At 46.8% G+C, this 21,314-nt stretch overlaps 2 protein-coding genes across 3 annotated transcripts in view; both read left to right on the top strand.

The window, feature by feature from the left end:
- The window catches only part of LOC117190671 (protein Shroom-like), an 86,372-nt gene extending 81,194 nt beyond the window's left edge, over positions 1 to 5,178 (top strand). The window contains exons 6-8 of one of the 2 annotated variants that reach the window (XM_033395735.1): positions 2,791 to 4,261; positions 4,326 to 4,583; positions 4,654 to 5,178. In XM_033395735.1, coding sequence (XP_033251626.1) covers positions 2,791 to 4,261; positions 4,326 to 4,583; positions 4,654 to 4,917 — 1,993 coding nt within the window. In that variant the 3' untranslated portion in view covers positions 4,918 to 5,178. The remainder of the gene's footprint in view (positions 1 to 2,790; positions 4,262 to 4,325; positions 4,584 to 4,653) is intronic. The other variant, XM_033395737.1, reaches the window with a different exon arrangement.
- A 15,177-nt stretch (positions 5,179 to 20,355) lies between these two features.
- LOC117190675 (PRKR-interacting protein 1 homolog) lies at positions 20,356 to 21,217 on the top strand (the record flags this gene model as incomplete). Its single annotated transcript, XM_033395743.1, has 2 exons — positions 20,356 to 20,565; positions 20,623 to 21,217. Coding segments are annotated over 2 exons (732 nt in total), but the record flags the coding sequence as incomplete, so codon positions are not given.
- Between the last annotated feature and the right edge of the window lie 97 nt (positions 21,218 to 21,314).

Raw genomic sequence — 21,314 nt, 5'->3', positions numbered from 1 at the left:
GCTTCAGCACTGGCAATACACCATCAATAATTTCCCATTCTGCCTGGGTCAGGGCGTAGAAGGGAAATGACCACCATAACTCCATCTTTTAAAATAGACAAGCGCTGAAACATTTTGTATGTTGAGTTCCAACGTGTAGGCACATCTTGTGTCAGCTCAAGGTCGGGAAGATTTAATTGGCTATTAATTTCTTTGAGCTTCTTGAATCCGGATGAGCTGCGATTGAAAAATTCTACAATTGCCTTTGCTTTGACCCTTACACTGTCAATTGGTCCCAGTGCTTTCTGTACAATGATGTTCAAAGTGTGGGCAAAGCATGGAATATGGCGCCAATTTCCCAATTTTATCGCTGATACGATATTGGCAGCATTGTCTGATGCAATTGCAGTAATTTTATCTAAAATTTTCCAATCAGGTGCAACACTCTGAAGAAAAGAGCAAAGATTGAGGCTTGTGTGCCTCTCTCTTCCCTTTCACATTGGCAATTAACTCACAGTGTATATTTGGAAGTAGCACATTAGACAGCGTTTTACGTGTGGGCAACTTATATCCAGGGCAATTTGAAACGTCCTCTATCAGCTTCTTAAAATCCGGCTCCTCCACGATCCGGAGAGAATGATGGCCTTTGGAAATCATTCGCACTAACTGTTTGTCTAATTGCTCACTTTTACGCGCTGTCGGTGGCTTCTGAACAAATGCAGTTATTTCTTGCTGCGATGTTGTGGCGGCAGAATAACTGGCTTCAGTACTTCCTTGTCGTTCAATTTCATCGAGAGAAGCTGGGTGTTTCAACTTCAAATGCCGTGTTAAATTGCTCTGTGAACCTCCGGCTATACTCAAATCCGACTTGCAGTACTTGCACTTTGCCTTTTTGTCATCTATGGCATCGAAGTGATTCCATAAAGCACTAAATTTACGTTTAAGCATCATTTCAAAACAGTTTAAATTTCTTTTCAACTTTCTTGCCAGAGTCCGCCACAACAAAATGTGAAAAGAGCTGCCATACCAACTCAAAAATAGCGAACAAAACGAAATGAGCAAAACAAAAAGAGCTGCCATACCAGCTCAAACATAGCGAACATGAGGAACAAAAACGAACAAAAACGAACGATGAACAAAAAAGAACGACAGATGAACAAAAAAGAACGATGAACAAAAAAGAACGAACGGAAAAGAACGATGAACAAAAAAGAACGATGAACGAAAAAGAACGAATAAGATGAACCTATTCAGTTCGTTCACTTCCATGAATAGTTCATTTTTGTTCGTTCGTTCATGAACAACCCAACACTACAAGAGATATGAGGCGTTATCTCTTCTGTTTGACTTGCACTGTGTTGGAAGTGTTCTGTGGACCTACTTTGTAACCAAATATGTTCATGTTCTGCTCTCTGTTTTCTGCTCTGTTCTGGGATCCATCTTTAGATCTTTTTAGTCTGTGATGTCATCCGCTGATACATTTACGAGTACTTTCTGTCATATGCAAATCTATGCTAATGCAACAGCTTGAAGCTGGAAGGAAGCCTTTGCCTTGGCCAAATTGACAACAGAAACACACACATTTTCTTCATCTTACTTAACCGCGAAGGCGAACGGAAGTGATTAAGAATGGCAGATAGTGGCCCCTGTCTCCCTCTAACCATCTCTCTCGGCTGTCAAAGAAAGTGAAGAAGAAGTCGAAATGAGGGAGGTGGAGATGAATAGACGCTTATGCAAATGCTAACTAGTCCGATGAAAGAGCCACTAGAGATACATCTGCCTCTGCTGTTACACAGATACATCCGCAGTCACAGCAGCAGCAGCACAAGCGGCAGATCTGCCACAGCTGTTTTGTCTAGCTGTGAGCGCTCTGTGATGTAAGCCAGTCCAAAATGTTGCCGCTTCACGAAAAGCTCTTTCTCCACTCCACTCCATTCCGGACGACCGACCGACCGACCGACCGACCGACCGACTGCTCTTAATTTATGCAAATGCGACAACATTTCTTCGACGGCTTTCTTCAGATGCAAAACACTTTGAACCCGAAAACCCCGCGAAAATCTGCACAAAATCTTTACAAAATTCAGTGAGAGTGAAAAAAATAAACGCCTAACCACCTCACAAATTAGTTTAGCACTTTTGAAAGTTGTCAGAGAGGTATAGAGGGACGGAGGAGGAGGGATGTGATCCCAGGGAAGCGGACGTACGGACATACCCGTCATACGCCTTGCACACTAAAATGAGTGCCCGGGCCCGGGCCGACTCCGACTTTGTCTAGAGTGAAACATAAAACTCTTTATAATTGCACTGTAAACATTTCACTTTCGTTTTTATTTCGCCTGTTTTGGGCTTTGTCTTGGAAATCATTTACTTTACACAAAATGTCGTCTCCGCGCGTCGTGCACAGAATAATTTCCGTGCCGGCTATCTCTCTCTCGCTCTGTCTCTGCGCTTTCCCCATCACTCGAAGATATGTGGGTGCCTGAAAGATAAAAGATTGTTTGTGCATATCGTGAAACGAGAGAGGGAGACTCTGAGCGGCTCTGAGGAATCAATTAGCATCTGTCCAGATTATGGGCCCCACATTTGCATTAATGAGGCGTGTGTCTTGTTTCTTTTCGCTAAGGAGACAACTGCCAAATCGTGGCAGCTACTGTCGATAACCCCCACGAATGACCCCCGGGTGCTGCTTGGGGCTGCTTGGGGACGCTGACATTTCCTCTGGTACTACCCAGGCATTGCAACACACAAAAGTTACACGCAACTAATGCTTGCAACTAATGATATGAATTTCGCTTCGATTCTTTGCAGATCGAATTCCAAGGCCAAGTATCTGCCGCGCCAGAGCCTGGAGAAGCTGAACAACACGGACCCGGACCATGGCATCTACAAGCGCACGCTAACCTCCAACGAGGACCTGGTGGTCCACCCGAAGCCCACCTATGTGGTGAGCGGTAAGCTGCCCAACAATCTGCCAGATGTCCTGCCACTGGGCGTGAAGCTGCAGCAGCAGCCGGCGAAGCCACAGCCCGGCTCTCCTAGCGGAGAGGGTAACGTGACTCTGCGCTACGGCTCCAACAATAACCTCGCAACGAAATCAACCACGAATGACACACCTCCCTACACTATGATCTATGGCCAGGCGATGGCGGGTGGCGGGCAGCGATACTCCACGCCGCCACTGGGACACGGATACGGAAAGGCTACGCCCCAGCACTACACGAGATCTCAGTCGTACGACGTGAAGCAGACCTCCGTCCTGCCCGCACAGAAACAGCTCATGTCCCAGTCACATGTGGACCTGAAGCAAGCCGTCTATGACCTCGAGACGACGCTGGAGGAGGGGATCCTGCCACCGCCAACGCCGACACCCACCGAAACACCGACGCCAACGCCGCCGCGCCTCTCGCCGGCCACATCCAACTCGGACTGCAGCCTGAGCTCGCACAACAGTTCGCTGGAGTGCAGCATTATTCCTAACACGAATGCGAACACGGTTCCTAATCCCGAGGCACACATCTTCCGCGCCGAGGTGATCAGCACCACTCTGACAACGAGCGCACCTCCCAAGCCCGTAATGAACCGCCAGGATTCTCTGAGAGAGAACATCGAGAAGATCACCCAGCTGCAGTCGCAGCTAATGTCAGCGCATCTGTACGACTCCGGCTTGCTTGGTGGCTACACCAGCACCAAGTTGGCAAACACCAGTCCCAGTCCCAGCACAGAGTTCCATCAACAGTCGCTGCAGCCGCCGCCGAGTCCGACCAGTCCACCGCCCGTCGAGGAAGACCCAATCGATGCGCAAGGTGCGGCAAACGAAGGGCTGCAGCTGATGCAACGCAGCGAACTCGTGCTGATGGTCAATGTCAAGCCCACCACCATGGACATGGGCTGCCAAACGGATGAGGTGGCGAACTGGGACACCAATCTGGTGGCGGGACGGGAGGAGCAACAGACGCGGACCACACTGCAGCCGCGCCAGCGTCAGGCCGTTGAGCTAGACTACGAGAACCTGAGCAGTGAGCTCTTGCAGCTGCTGGCGCCTAACGACAAGCTCGTCGACATCCTCACACCAAAGAGCTACAGGCCCACCTCCCACTATGTTAGTAATCTGTACAATCCGAATGTGCCACTGCGTCTGACCAAGAGGGACGTGGGCACGTCCACCCTGATGCGAATGAAAGCGGCGGCGGCACCCACAGAGACCACCAAGGTGGTCAGTGTTGAGCTGCAGCTCGGCGATGCGAGTGGCGAGGGAGCGAATGTCATCAAACAGAAGCTGGTGAGTACCCTCTGAAGCTTCTATCAGGTATTTTTTACTAATTTATCCATGAACTCGCCTCTAGGATGAGCTGATCAAACGGTTGAACCAAAAAATTGGTGCCCTCAAGCATGAGCAGCAAACCATTGGCGAGGAGTGCTCGACGAACGACAAACTGGGTCAGGATCTTTTTGCCAAGCTGGCGGAGAGTGTTCGCCCCAGCCAGTCATCCAAGTTCCGGACCTACATCGACGATGTGGGTCACATCACGAGTCTGCTGCTTTCCCTGTCCGAACGTCTGGCCCATACCGAGTGCAGCCTAGAATCACGTCAGCAGGATAAGGTGGGTACCATCATGGCAATCTTCATGTAAACATTTTCTAATGTATGCTTTACACATCTCCAATCCCCAGACCGTGCTGGAATCGAAGCGGACGCGTCTGTACGAGCAACTGGAGGAGGCGCAGCGCCTCAAGTCGGACATCGATCGACGCGGTACCAGCATTGCTGGCCTCCTGGGCAAACATCTCAGCGCAGATCTGTGCGCAGACTACGATTACTTTATCAATATGAAGGTCAAGCTGATTGCCGACGCACGCGACCTGGCAGACAGGATCAAAGGCAGCGAGGAGCAGCTGGGCGCCCTCACCGATGCGCTAGTCCAAAGCGATTGCTAAGTTTCCCCGACTGCCGGCCAATTTTCCCAGCTGTCAACTCTCAGTTGAGAGCCGTCCGAGAGAATTATCCAGCCGTCCGCAATATGTATTAGTTTAAAACGATGTGCTTAATTTCAACACCCACACTATATAGTAATGTATAATTGTATGTTCATTTGTGATTTTCAACTAGCTTGTAGGTTAATTATTCTATGTATCGGCCGCCTAAGCGTAAGCATTTTTTACCTCTTTATCAAAGCAAAGATAAACATTATGCATTAATAAACATATAAAAACTACAACGAAATTTTCTTGGAGGAGGAAAAGAACGTTACCAAATTGTCCTGCCTAAAAATATTGTTTTAGCAGCAAATTGGCACTGCACCTGTATGAGATTACTCGACACACACTATGGGATAAGCCGAGGTTGAATATCGAATTCGACACCACTTTTAAAACCTTCTTTAATGGATTCGGCTATTAATCAAAACAATATCTCTAGCGTTCATTTTCACTTAAACTATTTATTTATTTACAGCTGCAGTCAAAAGATTACTTATTTATTGTTGTGCTGATTTTACTTTGCGTGCAACTGTTATTTTTAATTCCATTTTGAGCTTACCACTATCGCCAAACACTGCGGTTATATCGATAGATAGTGATGGGAGTTACTTAGATAAAAATCATTTTACAGTGTAGAAAAAAGTTTTTTTTGTTCACGTTGTTACGAACCTTTGTTTTTCTTTGGGGCAAGGCCGGCTAGCCAGTCATCCCAGGGCTGGATACTTCCCAAGCCCTCAGGTCGCACAACAACCAACTGATTGGACATCTCGAACAAAATGAAACAACAAAAATAACCGACAAAAAAAAACTGAAAAAAACGGACTCTACTCGACAAACAACATTACAGTCTTCTCTCAACACAGACTTGGACCAGGTCGAGGTGTCGATGTTTTACCCCCGACGCACCCACCCTACCTGAGATCTGAATCACACGTTCCGGATCTCCCTGCCATTGGCAAAAGCCTTACCCTCTCGTTGCTGTGGCTCCTCTTCCCCCCATACGAAACGCTTAACAATTCATTTCTTCGTTATAATCTTCACTTCATTTCCTATTTTCACACGATATCATTTCTAAACTAGGCCTGCCTATTCATCCCCCCCTCATCTTAGTACTACTGGCGGTTAATAAATAATTAGATTAATAGGAATAAATAATATAATAAATATAAATAAATAGGTTACATATATATAATAAATATGGACGGACTTAAATTACATATACTTATAACTAGAGACGTCTAACAAAAATAATTAATGGGAGTAAATAAGTTGATGTGCTTTTTTTTCTTCTCCCTAAGTGGGCGAGGGTCCCGCACTACGTGGCCAGGTCTGATCCTTCGAGACCAGCAGGAACAACAGGCCAGGGTGGCGGAGCTGTGACCTATTCCCTACGGCCAACAAAAAAATAAATTTGGGGTTTCTTTACTCCCCCTTTGGAGCGGACTCACTCTTATGCTTCCTGGTCCTGGTTCCTGGTCTTTCCCTGATCTGGATCCCCTGGAATCACATTTATTTATCTTTTATTCATTTTTTTGCAGGGTGATGGCCACTACTCCATCCTCATCCCACTCACTTTTTCTTTCAGAACAAAAAAAATCGCTAAGTCACTAGGTCCGGCGCGCATGCTCCTCCGTTGCGGGAACTTTTTTTTCTGAACCCCCTCTTGGCTGTTCTGTTTAATGCTCCCGGCTGCCGATCCCCATCGCTCTCTGTTCTATCGCCCTTGAACTAGGTTCAAGGGCATGGCCTGATTCGGGCTGCTGTCGGCTCTCTTTTCTTTTGGGTGTGGGTGAGTTGGCTTCGGGACTCCGTTATGGGATGAGATCGGAAATCCTCTCACAACGGCTCCGGAGAGCGCGCGGAACTCTAACTCTCCAGGACCAGGTGGCCACTCTTCGCTAACCTTTCCCCTTAAATTTTGGCCCTGCCACCCTGTTCAAAAAAATACCTTCCTCTCAGCGCTTCTAGGGTCTCGCCTATCGATATCTTCGCATGCAACACCTAGCGAAAATTCGAGCGACCATGGCCGCGGAGAATTATTTGCAAACATCGAAGAGCTTCACCAAAAATGCTGGCATTCTCGGACATTACAGTGCCTAGGAGGATCTTGCAGCGCCCAACGTAGGCTTACACCCACGTATCTGATAATCCTTAAGTGAGTGTTTTTAACTCTGAAGTCCCCAGTCTGCAATTTTCGCTACAATTTTAGGTCTTTGGCGTGAAAAATCCCCACCGGCCTCCCCGACAGATCCTCCAGCTCGTAGGCGTTATTCCCTACTGGACGTTCGCCTCTGCATTTTAGAAATTTCCGGGCGAACTTGGCGTTGTAGCTTTTGCCAAAGTCGCTGAGGGTGAAGTTGCGCCTGTAGACTTCTTGGCCAGGTCTGGCGAAAAAGACTCGGGCCCGTTTGTTATAACGCTGGCTGCTCCGCTCATACGCTTGGTGTAGGCTGCGTTTAATTTGCTCGCGAATGAGGTGTCGCTTATCCGCGGGATCTAATGCGTGCACTTCGTGTTCCGTCAAAGACTGCAGCTTCCTCGCCAGCTTATAGCAGTTCCCATTCAGGAACATCTGCTGTCCAAATACAGCGAAGAACGGCGTGACGCCTGTGGCTTCGTGCACGGAGTCACGGATTGACACTTCGATCTCCGGTAGGTAGATGTCCCAGTCCCTGTGATCCTTCTCCAGATACGTCCTTATTGCAGCGAGTATCGTCCGATTTACTCTCTCGGCTGCATTGCTTTGCGGCGAGTATACTGCTGTGCGCATGTGTCGGATCCCGAAGCCGCTGACCATGTCCATGAAAGTCTTCGACAGGAACTGCTTTCCGTTGTCGGAGTGGATCACCTCTGGCACCCCGAATTTGTAAAAGACCTCTTGCACCAGGAATTGAATGACGTTCGCCGCGGTCGCCTCTCTCATCGCCTTCAAGAAGGTGAATTTCGAAAAGTGGTCTACGACGACGAAAATCCAAGCCTGTCCCCTTTTCGACCTGGGATACTTTCCAAGGAAGTCTATGTAGAGCTTTTGGAATGGCCTCTCCGTGGTTACTTCCTGACCGATCCCGACTTGGCTCCGGTAATTGGGTGCTTTGGATTCGGACGTATTCCCGCACTTGTGCCGTCATCGCCGGCCAGTAGTAGTGCCTTTTTAATCTATGCAAGGTCTTCTTCATTCCACCGTGTCCAGCTGTGTGGTCTTCGTGGGCCTTTGCGATGAGGGTTTTCGTCAATGCCGCGGGAATCCATAATTTCCACATGGAACCTTCCACTTGGTCGTCGATTTGCGCGAAGGCCATTCGCTTGAATACTAGGTCCCCGTCTATTCGCAGGTCAGGCAATACTTCTTTGTTCCTGCAGATTTCTTCTTTCAGCTCCTGGTATTCCGTTGACTTGAATTCCGTCGTCTGGAATCCGAGGATTTCCGTTGGGTCTAGAACCACCTCCTCGATGCAGCGTGATAGTGTATCCGCCACTATATTTTCGACTCCCTTGCGGTGTTCGATCTCAAAGTCGAACCTCTGCAGCCGCAATGACCATCTCGCTAGACGCCCATTCAGGTCCTTGAGTGACATTAGCCACTTGAGGCTGGCGTGATCAGTAATTACCGTGAACGGCATCAATTCCACATATGGCCTGAATCTCTCTATCGCCAATACCGCAGCTAAACATTCTTTCTCCGTTACAGAATAATTTATTTGGTGTTTGTTCAGCTTGGAAGAAAAGAATGCCACTGGACGCTCTGCTTTGTCGTCATCCAGCTGGAAAAGCACTGCTCCCACTCCAAAATTTGAGGCGTCGCACTGGATGTAAAAATGGCGTTTGAAGTCGGCATGGACTAATACAGGAGCCGTGGTGAGGGCCTTTTTCAGGGATTCTATGGCCGCCCTCGCTTCCGTTGGCAAGGAAAACTTCCCGCGCGCATGCTTCTTCAGAGCATCTGTTAACGGTACAGCGACGGTTGCGAAGTCCTTGATGAAGCGCCTATACCATCCTGCGGTTCCTATGAAGCTCCGTAGCTCCTTCACTGAACTTGGGTTCGGGATCTTTTGTATAGCCACAACCCTATCGGGATCCATTTGCAGCGTGCCACCTCCGATGATAAACCCTAGGTATTTTAGCGACTTAAAGCAGAATTTGGATTTTTTTAAGCCTATCGTCAAATTCGCTCTTTTCAGGCACTGGGCCACCAATCGCAGATACCGCAGATGCGTCTGGAAGTCCGGGGCTATCACCAAAAGATCGTCCAAATAAACGAAAACGTTTGATCGGAGCTGAGTTGGAATTACCTTATCCATCACTCTGCATAACCTCTGGGCAGCGTTACACAGACCGAAGGGCATCATCACGAATTGATACAGCGGACGGCCTGCGACGGTAAATGCGGTGCACTTCCGGCTTTCTGGGTCCAGTTTAATCTGCCAGAATGCGAATTTGAGGTAGACGCTAGAAATGTAGTATGTCTGGTCAATCCTGGATAGTATACCCTCGATACTAGGAAGAGGGTAAGCATCTTTTACGGTGAGTTGGTTCAGTTTCCGCGCGTCCAAACAGAATCTATTTTTGTTTGGCTTTCGCACCACCGTCGTCCGATTGCTCCATGGACTATCGCTAACTTCGATCACTCCTAGCTCCAGCATTTTATCCACCTCGGTCCAGATCACCTCCTGCATCGCTGGGGATTGAGGGTAATGCCGATCTTTAAATGGTTCTGCGCCCTCGATCAACTGGATCCGATGCTGCTCTACCGTCGTTGTTCCCAATCCGGCATCCTCATAGGTCAGAAACTCCTTCTTTACCTTCTCCAGCTCTTCGGTTTCCGTGTCTTCCAGGGCCCAAGCTTCCACTTCCACGTCCTCCGGGCGATGTTCGGCGTACTGGCTGATTTGTGACATTTGGATCTCGCCTACTTGGACCTCGCTGGATCTACTGGACTCTTCTCCGAGGACTGTGGGAGCCAGCGCGAAGGATCTCCAGAAATCTATGCCCAAGTACATGGCTTGCTCTAGGTACGGGCATACGTAAAACAAGATCTCTTTGTTCATTCCGTTATATCTTACGCAGAGTTTGGTTTTGCCGATTATGGACCTGTCTTCTCCAGAGGCTGTCTTGATGATCGAGACATAATTGTCCATTTCCACCTCAAGGTCGGCAAGGAGTTCACGGCTGCCCTTTCCTAAGACACTAACGGATGCCCCAGTATCTAGGAGTCCAGCAATCCGATGTCCTCTTATCTGCACTTCGGCAAACACTCTGGGATCGCGTCCTGCTCCTCGTCTGACTGCCTCGGCCACCTCTTTGCGAGTCTGTCGCCTTTCCTTAAATCTGGAACGGGCCTTTTGGAGTCTACGACTGACACCGCGCATCCCCTCCAGCTGCCTGTCATCAAAGATTTGGTTTCGAATTTGTATGTATCTCCTCATCCTTTCTTCGGCCGGTACAAACTTCAAACTATTTTTATTTAATTTATTCGGGCTATTATTCTTAAATTCTATATTCATTAGTGGACCATCGTTCATTTCTTCGCGGGCTTCTGTCCCGAGCGCTGATCTCCCGCTTTCATCATGCCCGCTCGTGCGTTTCCCGAGCAATTGGGACACGTTGGAGTAAACATTTCTGGTTTCCCGCAGCGGTAACAGAATATTTTGCGTTCCTTCGCCACGCAGTCTCGGAATCCGTGGTCGAACTGGCCGCAATTCCAGCAACACAGCCTGGGTTTGTTCGCCAGGTGAGTTTCTTCCACCATCCTTGCTTCGTCTTCATCCAGAAACTCCGTTTCCGGCTCTAGCTCCTCCACTCGCTTCCCGGCTGATTGGAATTTCGGCACAGGACGGAACGTCGACTTCTGCTCGCGTCCGCGAAAGTGGTACTCCACTTCCAGGCACTCTTCCCTCAGCTGCTCCACGTTCCGGACTCGGATCGCGTAAACGTAGCGGGCGATCTCATCATCGAGCCCCTTCTTCAAGACTCGCACCATTTCGGACTCAACCAAAGGTGTGGTGAGTCTAGCCGCCAGTCTGCGCATCGCTCTAAAATATTCTTCCACAGATTCGCCAGATTGTTGCCTTCGCTCATGCAAGGTGCGTAGCCGCTCGAACTCGCCACCCACTGCTCGGAACCGGGACACCAACTCGTCCTTCAAATCCTCCCATCCTTCCGGAGGCCGTTCTCGGACAAATTGCCAATACCACTCCGCCGCTTGTCCTTTGACGAGATGGTGAAAGTTGTCAAGGACCTCGTCCCACGACCGTCGGTTCTGCCTACGGAGGAACTCGACCCTGAACACGAAGTCCTGCACCGTCATCTTATTTGGATCTCCATCTCCGTCGAAGTGGATTTCCCATTTGTCGACGCGCCCCCATCTCGCTCCTCTCCAATCATCTCTCCTTTCATATGGTGGCAGATCTGTTGGACCTCCGCCGTCTCCTGATGTCTCCCGTCTCTGCCTTCCAGCACCTGGATCCAGGTCCGCATCGGCTATTCCTCGGCGCCAGTTCTGGCTCAACCTCGCCGGCTTCCTTGGAGGCGACTGTGAATTCCATGCGTCATCGTCCTTGGGTCTTTTGGGCATGGTCCCTGTGTTCGGCTTCTGCCTGAGGTGAGCTAGAGGCTGCTGATCGCCATTATTATTATCGTTGTTTTCACCCTGGTCTCTTTCCAATCTCAGATCTTGGATCAATTCCACGTTCTGGCGAAGAGGCGCCATCACCTCTGTTATGGCCCCCATCAGCTCCATAAAGCCGCGACGGATCTCCTCCTGCAACGTCCTACTCAGAGTATCTGCCATGCTGCCTCTCCACGTCTCCTGTGCTTGCGCTATGGCGACATTTACTCCTGAGAGAATCTCGGAGGGCAGTGCGTTCGATTGGCCTGGCAAATTCCAGCTGTCGTCTTCACGCCCCTCAGCGCCCTGTGTGTCCCCGCCTTGCATCTGTCCTTGGAGGTTACCTGGTGGAGGAGTCCTGCGAGTCATTTTCTGCTTAGACCGCAAGTTGTACGCGCTCATCAACCTAGCCCTGTATTTCCCTACCTCGAACTATCCTACTTATCTTTTTATTCAATACAATTAATTATCTACTCTTCTTTCAGAACAATCGCATAAACACTACCTATAACGCCAACTCACTGATCTTCAGCACAAAAACGTTTAATACGGCAAAAACACTAATAAGGGGGAAAGGAACCACAACTACTACTAGGGCCAACTCTGCACATGGTGTTCTACGTCTTTTCCTGTCCAACGTCTAAAATTTGGCGAGCGCTGTTGACTGATCTTATCTTCCTTGAAAGATTAAGAGTCAAGGGCGCTCACTTCCCTACAGTCGCTGTTTCCGCCTACTTCCCTACTGAATGTTCGTTGCGGGATGTTGTAGCTGCTCCGAGTGCAACGCGTGGCCGACATCTGTCCCCACGGGCCACTCAGAACAAAAAATCTCCTTGAGAATCTACTCTCCCGACTCCATCCAGCGGTAAGCAGGGGAAGCGAAAAACAGAAATCTTTCTGACCATTCCTAACTTCGGGTATTTCTTTTTCTTCAGGTTCTCCTTTTGCACACCAGGCACCGGGCCGGTTGCTAACTGGCTTTTGGATTCTCCTCTGCCAGTGCCAAACCAAATCCCCTCTTGAGATTGCCTGCTTCCCGTTGTCAGATAAGTGCCGAAACATCCAACATCAAAAAAAACTATTTACTTTGTGGATTTTTTTCTTGCATCCTCAGGTCCCTCCGCGCCGTGCTTCTGTGAGCCAACTCGTCGAGTCCCTCACAGGCCACCGGAACACCGATGGACCCCAGATTGCAGAATACCACTCGAGATCTATCTTCTCTGCTGGATATTTATAATTTCTTCGACGTCCGTATGATTCGCATCCGTACTCTCCCTCTTTGATGGTCGAGCCAGGACTGCGAGTCCACTTCCCTGTCTCAGATTGGGCGCCATTATTGTTACGAACCTTTGTTTTTCTTTGGGGCAAGGCCGGCTAGCCAGTCATCCCAGGGCTGGATACTTCCCAAGCCCTCAGGTCGCACAACAACCAACTGATTGGACATCTCGAACAAAATGAAACAACAAAAATAACCGACAAAAAAAAACTGAAAAAAACGGACTCTACTCGACAAACAACATTACAGTCTTCCCTCAACACAGACTTGGACCAGGTCGAGGTGTCGATGTTTTACCCCCGACGCACCCACCCTACCTGAGATCTGAATCACACGTTCCGGATCTCCCTGCCATTGGCAAAAGCCTTACCCTCTCGTTGCTGTGGCTCCTCTTCCCCCCATACGAAACGCTTAACAATTCATTTCTTCGTTATAATCTTCACTTCATTTCCTATTTTCACACGATATCATTTCTAAACTAGGCCTGCCTATTCATCCCCCCTCATCTTAGTACTACTGGCGGTTAATAAATAATTAGATTAATAGGAATAAATAATATAATAAATATAAATAAATAGGTTACATATATATAATAAATATGGACGGACTTAAATTACATATACTTATAACTAGAGACGTCTAACAAAAATAATTAATGGGAGTAAATAAGTTGATGTGCTTTTTTTTCTTCTCCCTAAGTGGGCGAGGGTCCCGCACTACGTGGCCAGGTCTGATCCTTCGAGACCAGCAGGAACAACAGGCCAGGGGGGCGGAGCTGTGACCTATTCCCTACGGCCAACAAAAAAATAAATTTGGGGTTTCTTTACTCCCCCTTTGGAGCGGACTCACTCTTATGCTTCCTGGTCCTGGTTCCTGGTCTTTCCCTGATCTGGATCCCCTGGAATCACATTTATTTATCTTTTATTCATTTTTTTGCAGGGTGATGGCCACTACTCCATCCTCATCCCACTCACTTTTTCTTTCAGAACAAAAAAAATCGCTAAGTCACTAGGTCCGGCGCGCATGCTCCTCCGTTGCGGGAACTTTTTTTTCTGAACCCCCTCTTGGCTGTTCTGTTTAATGCTCCCGGCTGCCGATCCCCATCGCTCTCTGTTCTATCGCCCTTGAACTAGGTTCAAGGGCATGGCCTGATTCGGGCTGCTGTCGGCTCTCTTTTCTTTTGGGTGTGGGTGAGTTGGCTTCGGGACTCCGTTATGGGATGAGATCGGAAATCCTCTCACAACGGCTCCGGAGAGCGCGCGGAACTCTAACTCTCCAGGACCAGGTGGCCACTCTTCGCTAACCTTTCCCCTTAAATTTTGGCCCTGCCACCCTGTTCAAAAAAATACCTTCCTCTCAGCGCTTCTAGGGTCTCGCCTATCGATATCTTCGCATGCAACAACGTTTAAATCTAATTGTATATACATTCCCTTAAAGAGTGACTTTAAAGTGAGCCAATCTAGTAGAAAATTGATACATCAATTGGATAAAACGATTTTTTAGCGTTGAGGGTCCTTGCTAGTTAATAATTTAAGACCGTAAAAAATATGTAAAATATTTAATGTATTAAATATTATTATTCTGTATTATTCTGACGGTCAGACCGTAAAATGTATAGACACTTTCCGGTAATGCTTTTGATATGTAGTTAATATGTTCAAATGTGTAGTTACCACGTACAAATGAATTTACTAGAAATGGTTGTTGACCTATTTTGTTGAAACCTGATTTTACAAATATTCCAATAAAGATAAGAACTTAAAATTAGCCAGTCCTGGTGAAAATTGATTCATTAATCAGATAAAATTATGTCTTCAGGTATGAAGATCCAAACTAGCAAGTAATATCAAATAGAATATCAAAATCGAGGAATATGGTCTCCAATCCTTGAAGGATTAATAATCCATAGCAATGGAATTAGCAGGAAAACAAGTCAAGTATTTATAACAAGCCAGTCAAGTAGGAAATTGATTCATTAATGGGATAAAATTATGTGGGCAGGGCTGAGAATTCTACCTAGTTATTAATATTTGACGGAATATCAAAAACGAGCAATATATATGATGGAACTTGGATAGTTCGTCAGTATATTTACGGTATATTTTGGAATATTTTTGAGAGCTGGTCGCACTGGCAGTCAAGTCTGAAAAAAAAACAAGTTTTGTCAACAAAGCATGTCGCTTAGAGGTTGTTCAACACTGGTATGGCGCGTACCTAAAATTGTTTGCGGAAGGAAAAAATTAACATATTTCAAGACGTTCGCTGATAGTTTTAATCAAAAAGACATTTTCCGAAGCTTCTGGGGGTGCCTCACACGCCTACGAAGACGGCGCGAAGAAATTCCCAAAGCTTCATCAATTAAGTCGAAAAACCTGGAATTTACTGCATGGAATAACTCTTAAAACGGCTCTTGGAACTCCGTCTGGACCCTGAGAAGCATGGCAAGCATAGGAAAGACAAGGATGGCCACGGAGAAGGCGACGGGAGTTAAAATTCGCATGGAAACGCTGAAAAAAAGGGAAGGAGAAGCTAAATCCGCCATGCGGGTAGGAGTAAAGATGGCGGCAAAAACGGCTCCGCAGCTGTTGGCTTCTAAACTGCTGTGCAAGAAACCAAACTTGTCGACGAACGTGTCGACAAACATGTCCACCAACACGACAACAAGCATGACATCAAACATTTCTACGACGAAAGAGAGAGAGAAGACTGACGCGGTTTGTGTGGCTTCCGTGAGTACGAAAAACGGAAGTAACCGCAAAATCATCGTTAACAAGTATTATGAGGGGCATAAAGGCCCATACATTGTTTGTATCGACAAAATGAGTGCGAATAATGCCAGAATTGTTATAAACCAGTTTGATCTATCCGATCTACTGCTGAAACAGGGCATTAGCGATATCGAGGAGGTTGCTAGAATGGGCTATGGCAGGTGCAAGATTGTGTGCGGGTCGGCGGAGTGTGCAAACGGGCTAGTGGAAAACAGTGTTTTCGCTGCTCAAGGGTACTCAACCCGAATCTTTAGGCACTTCGTCCAAAAAGCAGGGTTAATTTTTGGGATCCCCGGGCACTACTCGGAGGAACAGCTAGCGGAGCTTGTAACCTCGGATATCCCAATTGAGGTGATAGTTCGGATTACGCGAAGGGATAGAGCATCGGGGGAACGTGTACCTACTGGCAGGGTGAAACTCTGGTTCAGAGGAGAGCAGTTACCAACCAAAATCAATTTTCTATATTCTAAAGTAGAAGTGAAACCTTTTGTTCTGCTTATTCAATGTTTTAGGTGTTTTAGGTTTGGCCATCTGGCGCAACATTGCAAGAGTGGAGCGAAATGTTTCAAATGCGGACAAGATCACAGCAAAGATATTATCTGCTCAGGGCTGGTCTGTGCTAACTGCAAGGGGGAACATGCTGCCACCCACCCGCAGTGTGAGGCCAGGAAAAAAGCGTACGCCATTCAAAAGTGCATGACACTGGAAAACCTAACTAGAGTTGAGGTCAAGGCTAGATATCCGATCCTTTTTGATAGAGCTTCCCCCAACCTAAGGGAACAAGGGGAATTTCCTAGACCCAGTTGGCAATCTAACCGCTCCCCTGAATTCTTAAATAACAGCTTAGAGTCCGCCAAGGAAATTCATTCTGTCACCTCTTTCGCGGAAGTGACCAAATCCAATAGGGTTGCCGCCCGGAACGCAGAGGCGGCCAAGGCAGCAGCCAACATGGCAGAGTGGAAGAACTCAATAAACTCAGACTACGTCCAAATGAGCGAGAAATTTGTGAGATCTTCATCCGTGGCATCTTCTCTGGCCCAGGATAAGCTAAACGCACTAGGAGCCAAGCTCACAGCGTTCCTGATTGATCCAAACAACATCATTAAAGGGGATTCTTTAGCGAATAAATTTATTAAGGAAATTAGAGAATTTGTCAATGCTTCCAACGCAGAACTAGATAGGCGTCAGATTGCCCAAGGGATGGCAGTTGGTTCTCAAAACATCCAACAATGAAGATTCTTCAGCTAAATATTCAAAGTCTGACACACAACAACAACAAACAGCTCCTCTCAATGTTCCTAGACAAGAACGCAATAGATATTGCCATCCTCTCAGAGATTTGGGTGTTGAACAACGCGGACTGCAGCATTTTAGACTATAACTTTTTCTGCAGGCCCAGAGAGGACGGCTACGGCGGGGTTGGCATCTACGTCAGGAAAAACATTCAATTCAGCATTTTAAAAATAGAGAACGACTTGGAAATTTTAGGAATAAAAACATTAAACCTCAAGAGCAATTTCAATATTTTTAGCATATATGCACCGCCATCAACAACAGTTTAACAGTTTAAATCGGGCACAAAAAAGTTTTTCGAATTCGCGGCTTCGCTTGACATACCCTCAATAGTGGGCGGGGACTTCAACGCTAGGTCTTCTATCTGGGGAAGTCCGATCTGTGATCGCAAGGGTCGCAGCATTGAGAATTCCACCCGGGAGGCCGGATTTATCTGCCTAAACGACGGTTCGCCAACCTTCTCCAGGAGCCCATCTCAATTCTCCGTTCTTGACCTTTCTTTTTCGAACTACAGAAATGGAACTATTAACTGGCAAGTCCTCAAAACCCCCCTCAAAATGCCCCCCTCCAAGGCAAGAAGATCCTTCACAACAGAATAGCCCGGATTCTGGGTGCAAGTGATTTCTCAAATCTGGAGGAGCTCAATGAAAAAGTGAAATCCCTGACCTTAAAAAACACGGTCACATTCCCAAGCAAGAACAAGTACGTTGCTAAGAAATGGTGGAACGAGGAAACGGAAAAACTTTTTCGCGTGAGAAACGCTTGCAGGCAAAAATTCTACCTCACCAAAAAATTGGCTGATGCCAGAGCAACCTTAGAAGCTGACAAAAATCTACAAAATCACGTAAAAAATCTTAGAAAGCGCAACTTTTCCAAGTTTATAGAAGAGGTCTCCTCATCGCCCTCTATGTGGAGCAGGGTGAAGAACATCAAAAAATACGGTCAAATCAAAAATGTGGGGAACAAATGGATGAACGAAGATGACAAAAACTTTCTCAATATGGTTAAAGTAACCCCATCCACGTCAAACAGTAGGCCCCCTAAGAAAATTCCTGCCCCTTTGTTAGGACCAGACGACCCGGAACCCCTGGAACTGGAAGAATTCCTGGCCTTCCTAAAAACCAGGAACACCAATTCGGCTAGAGTCCCTGATGGCATCTCGTTCAGGATGCTTCAAAAGCTACCAAGTGGGAAAAAACAAGACATTTTTGAAATTATAAATAAAGTATGGCTGAGTGGCGTCATCCCTGAAGTCTGGCGCAGAATAAAAGTGGTACCCATCCCCAAGAAGAATGCAGACCCTACTTCCTTCCAGAACCATAGGCCGATTTGTTTGATTAACACGCTGTTTAAATCCATAGAGGGGTTGATAAAGTTGAAGTTGGACGAGCACATAGCAAACTGTGACCTGCTGCCGGTCAGGTCCTATGCCTTCAGGAGAAACAGGTCCACGGCTCTTTGCATCAACGACCTTATCAACAAAGTTCTGGCGCTGAAGGCGAGGGGTTGTCAGGTTGTCGCAGCTTGCCTAGATTTACAAAGAGCGTTCGACTGCGTAAGAGTGGACACACTCGAGCACAGGATGAGGCATATGCGGTTCAATACAAGCCTCACGGCTTGGATCTCCAGCTTCCTTAACAGACGAATTCTCATAAAGGGCAAAAGCGAGGTAGAGGTGAACAGAGGTGTTAGCCAGGGTAGCTGTCTCAGCCCAACCCTTTTTAACCTTTACACAGCCGAACTACATGATATTAACAGTCATAACTGCTTACTGTTTCAGTATGCTGATGACTTTTTCATAGTTTGTTTTCATAAAGACGTATCCATTGCGAAAGGTGTGCTGGAAGACAGTATAGATAAGTTCGAAGAAAAATGCAATAGGCTAAACCTGTCATTCAATCCGGTGAAGTCTAAAGTGATTTACTTCAACAATCGTAGAGCTGCGCTAAATATCTCGCATCAAGGAGTTGAGATCAGACAAGTAGAGCAGATCAAATACCTAGGCAGGACTATCTCAGCAAACAACTCAGCCTCTGGTCACATTGATCTGGCCATCTCGGAATCGAACAGAAACTGTGCATTTCTCAGATTACTCAGTGGGTGTCACTATGGTATCAGCCCCAAAAGAGGGCTTATATTTTACAAGGCATTTGTCAGAAGTAGGCTAGAGTACGCGTGCTCATCATTCTGCAACCTGTCCAAATCTGCCTTGGCCAAAATCAAATCCCACTGCAACCATCACCTCAGAAAGTCACTGGGTCTGATAATCTGCACTCCCGTTCCTATCATATATCACATGGCAGGAGAACTTCCCCCGGACTACAGGATGAGATTCCTGGCGGCGAAAGAGTTGGTTAAGGTGTTTGCATTTAATCTCCCAGCAAGTGAAACAGTGTCAGCAAATAGGGATTTAAACACGGGCTACGCTAAGGCATATCGGGAGTTTGGCAGCATAATAGATAGAGTTGAGGTTTTCGAGAACACAGCTTCATTTTGCACTAAAATTAGCTCCGACTTAGAATTTTTCAAGGGTTCTGCACCCAACAAGCACGCTATAGACCAGGCAGGTATCATGCTGCTCCACGGGAAAAAGAAGGATCAGCTGACAAAGGGTGGTTTTAAAATCTATTACACGGATGGGTCAGTCGCAGATGGGCATTCCAGCGCCGCTTTCCTGCACGATAGGACAGGTTTTTTAGATAGCTATTACACGCACAAAACCCTTTCCTCGTTGTCCGCCGAGCTCCTTGCTATCGAGAAGGCATTAGACCATGCTATTTTGTACAATTTTCCTCGTGTCGCGCTCCTGACAGACAGCAGAAACGGGGCCCTCATTCTGGCGAAGAACATTCAGGATAACTCTATCGCCTACAAAATCAGAGAAAAGATCCAACAAAATCCACATCTAAGAACTGTAGAGGTTCACTACATTCCCGGACACGCTAACATCCCTCAGAACACTTCAGTTGACGCAGCATCCAAAGAAGCCCACAGACGAGGAAAATACACAGTGGTTAAATGGAACCTTAAAGACGCTATGTGCGAAATACACAGAATCTTAAAAGCAGAATGGGAGAGAGAATACGCCGAGTTTGCTAGTATCAAGCACCGAGGTTACTGCTCGCTTTTCCCCTCAACATCATCCAAACCGTGGTTCCTAAATAAAACTAAGCTTAAAGCCATTGACGCAAAAAGAATCAACAGACTGCTTAGTGGTAACGCATTCGATAGGCACACTCTCGCCAAAATGCATGTAGTTCCTAGTAACATATGTGATACATGCGATAGTATCGATAACGCCTCGCATTTAATTTTCAATTGTACAAAGTACAACACAACAAGGCAAAACTTCCCATCTCTAAGAAAATATAATGATATTTACAAATTCTTTGAAAAAGAAAAAAACATCAGCGCGTACCAAACACTAATTGACTTCATCGACGAAATTGATGTAAAGCTATAAACAGTACTCCAACATCTTCTATTCTTTGACTTGGCAATTTCCACCTTCAAAAGGCGGGCGGCCAAATAAGCCGAAGAAGAAAAGGAAAGATGCTGGATCCGGGGACAGCGATTCTGATGGCAATGGAGGGCCACTGCGACCATTTGTCAAAACGGCCACCGATCTGCAGAGGATAAAATTAGAAAAACTGATGAAGCATCCTGTGAGTGCAACAATATTGATTCAGTATACGTACTAACCATTGGTTTTTAATTCCCAGGAGAAGCCAGTAATCATACCAGAGGCACGTCGCGAACGGGACTACAATGCGTCGGTACCAACATTTGTGCGAAACGTAATGGGCAGCAGTGCTGGAGCTGGATCCGGGGAGTTCCATGTTTATCGGCATTTACGTAGGAAGGAATATGCCCGCCAAAAAAATATACAGCATCAAAGCGCTCGCGAGGCTGCAGACGACGCATTCCAACAAAAAATAGATGACAACCGACGATTGGCAGAGGAGCGTACAGCCAAAAAAAGATCAAAGAGGCTCAAGAAGAAACAGCGCGCAAAAAAGCCACGAGAAGAAAAGACGAACGTAGTAAAACCGGAATCGGAGTCAAGTGGAAGTGCGTCGGAAGATGAAAATGTTGAGCAGAAGCCAGATACAGTAGATCGAAAGCCAGAGAGCCCAGATTCGCAGAAAGAGACGGCAGATCCAAAGTCAGAAATCAACGGTCCTGAACCACCAGAGACATCGGATCTCTTTGATGCTTCTGCCCCTGCGAAAAACGAGACCTGATTAGATATCTCCAATCTAAGGACTTCAGTGCAAAGAAATACATCTAGTTTATTAAAACAAAATTGCAGTTTTATTTATATGTATTATTTTAGATAGGTATATATGTTGTATATGAATTTTTCAATTTTCCACAAATAAATATGTATTGTATAATATTAATATATATATAT

Source organism: Drosophila miranda, assembly GCF_003369915.1.
Source record: "Drosophila miranda strain MSH22 chromosome Y unlocalized genomic scaffold, D.miranda_PacBio2.1 Contig_Y1_pilon, whole genome shotgun sequence".
Classification (NCBI taxonomy): domain Eukaryota; kingdom Metazoa; phylum Arthropoda; class Insecta; order Diptera; family Drosophilidae; genus Drosophila; species Drosophila miranda.
Note: the sequence above shows the minus strand (reverse complement) of the source record. Positions and strands in the feature narration are given on the sequence as shown.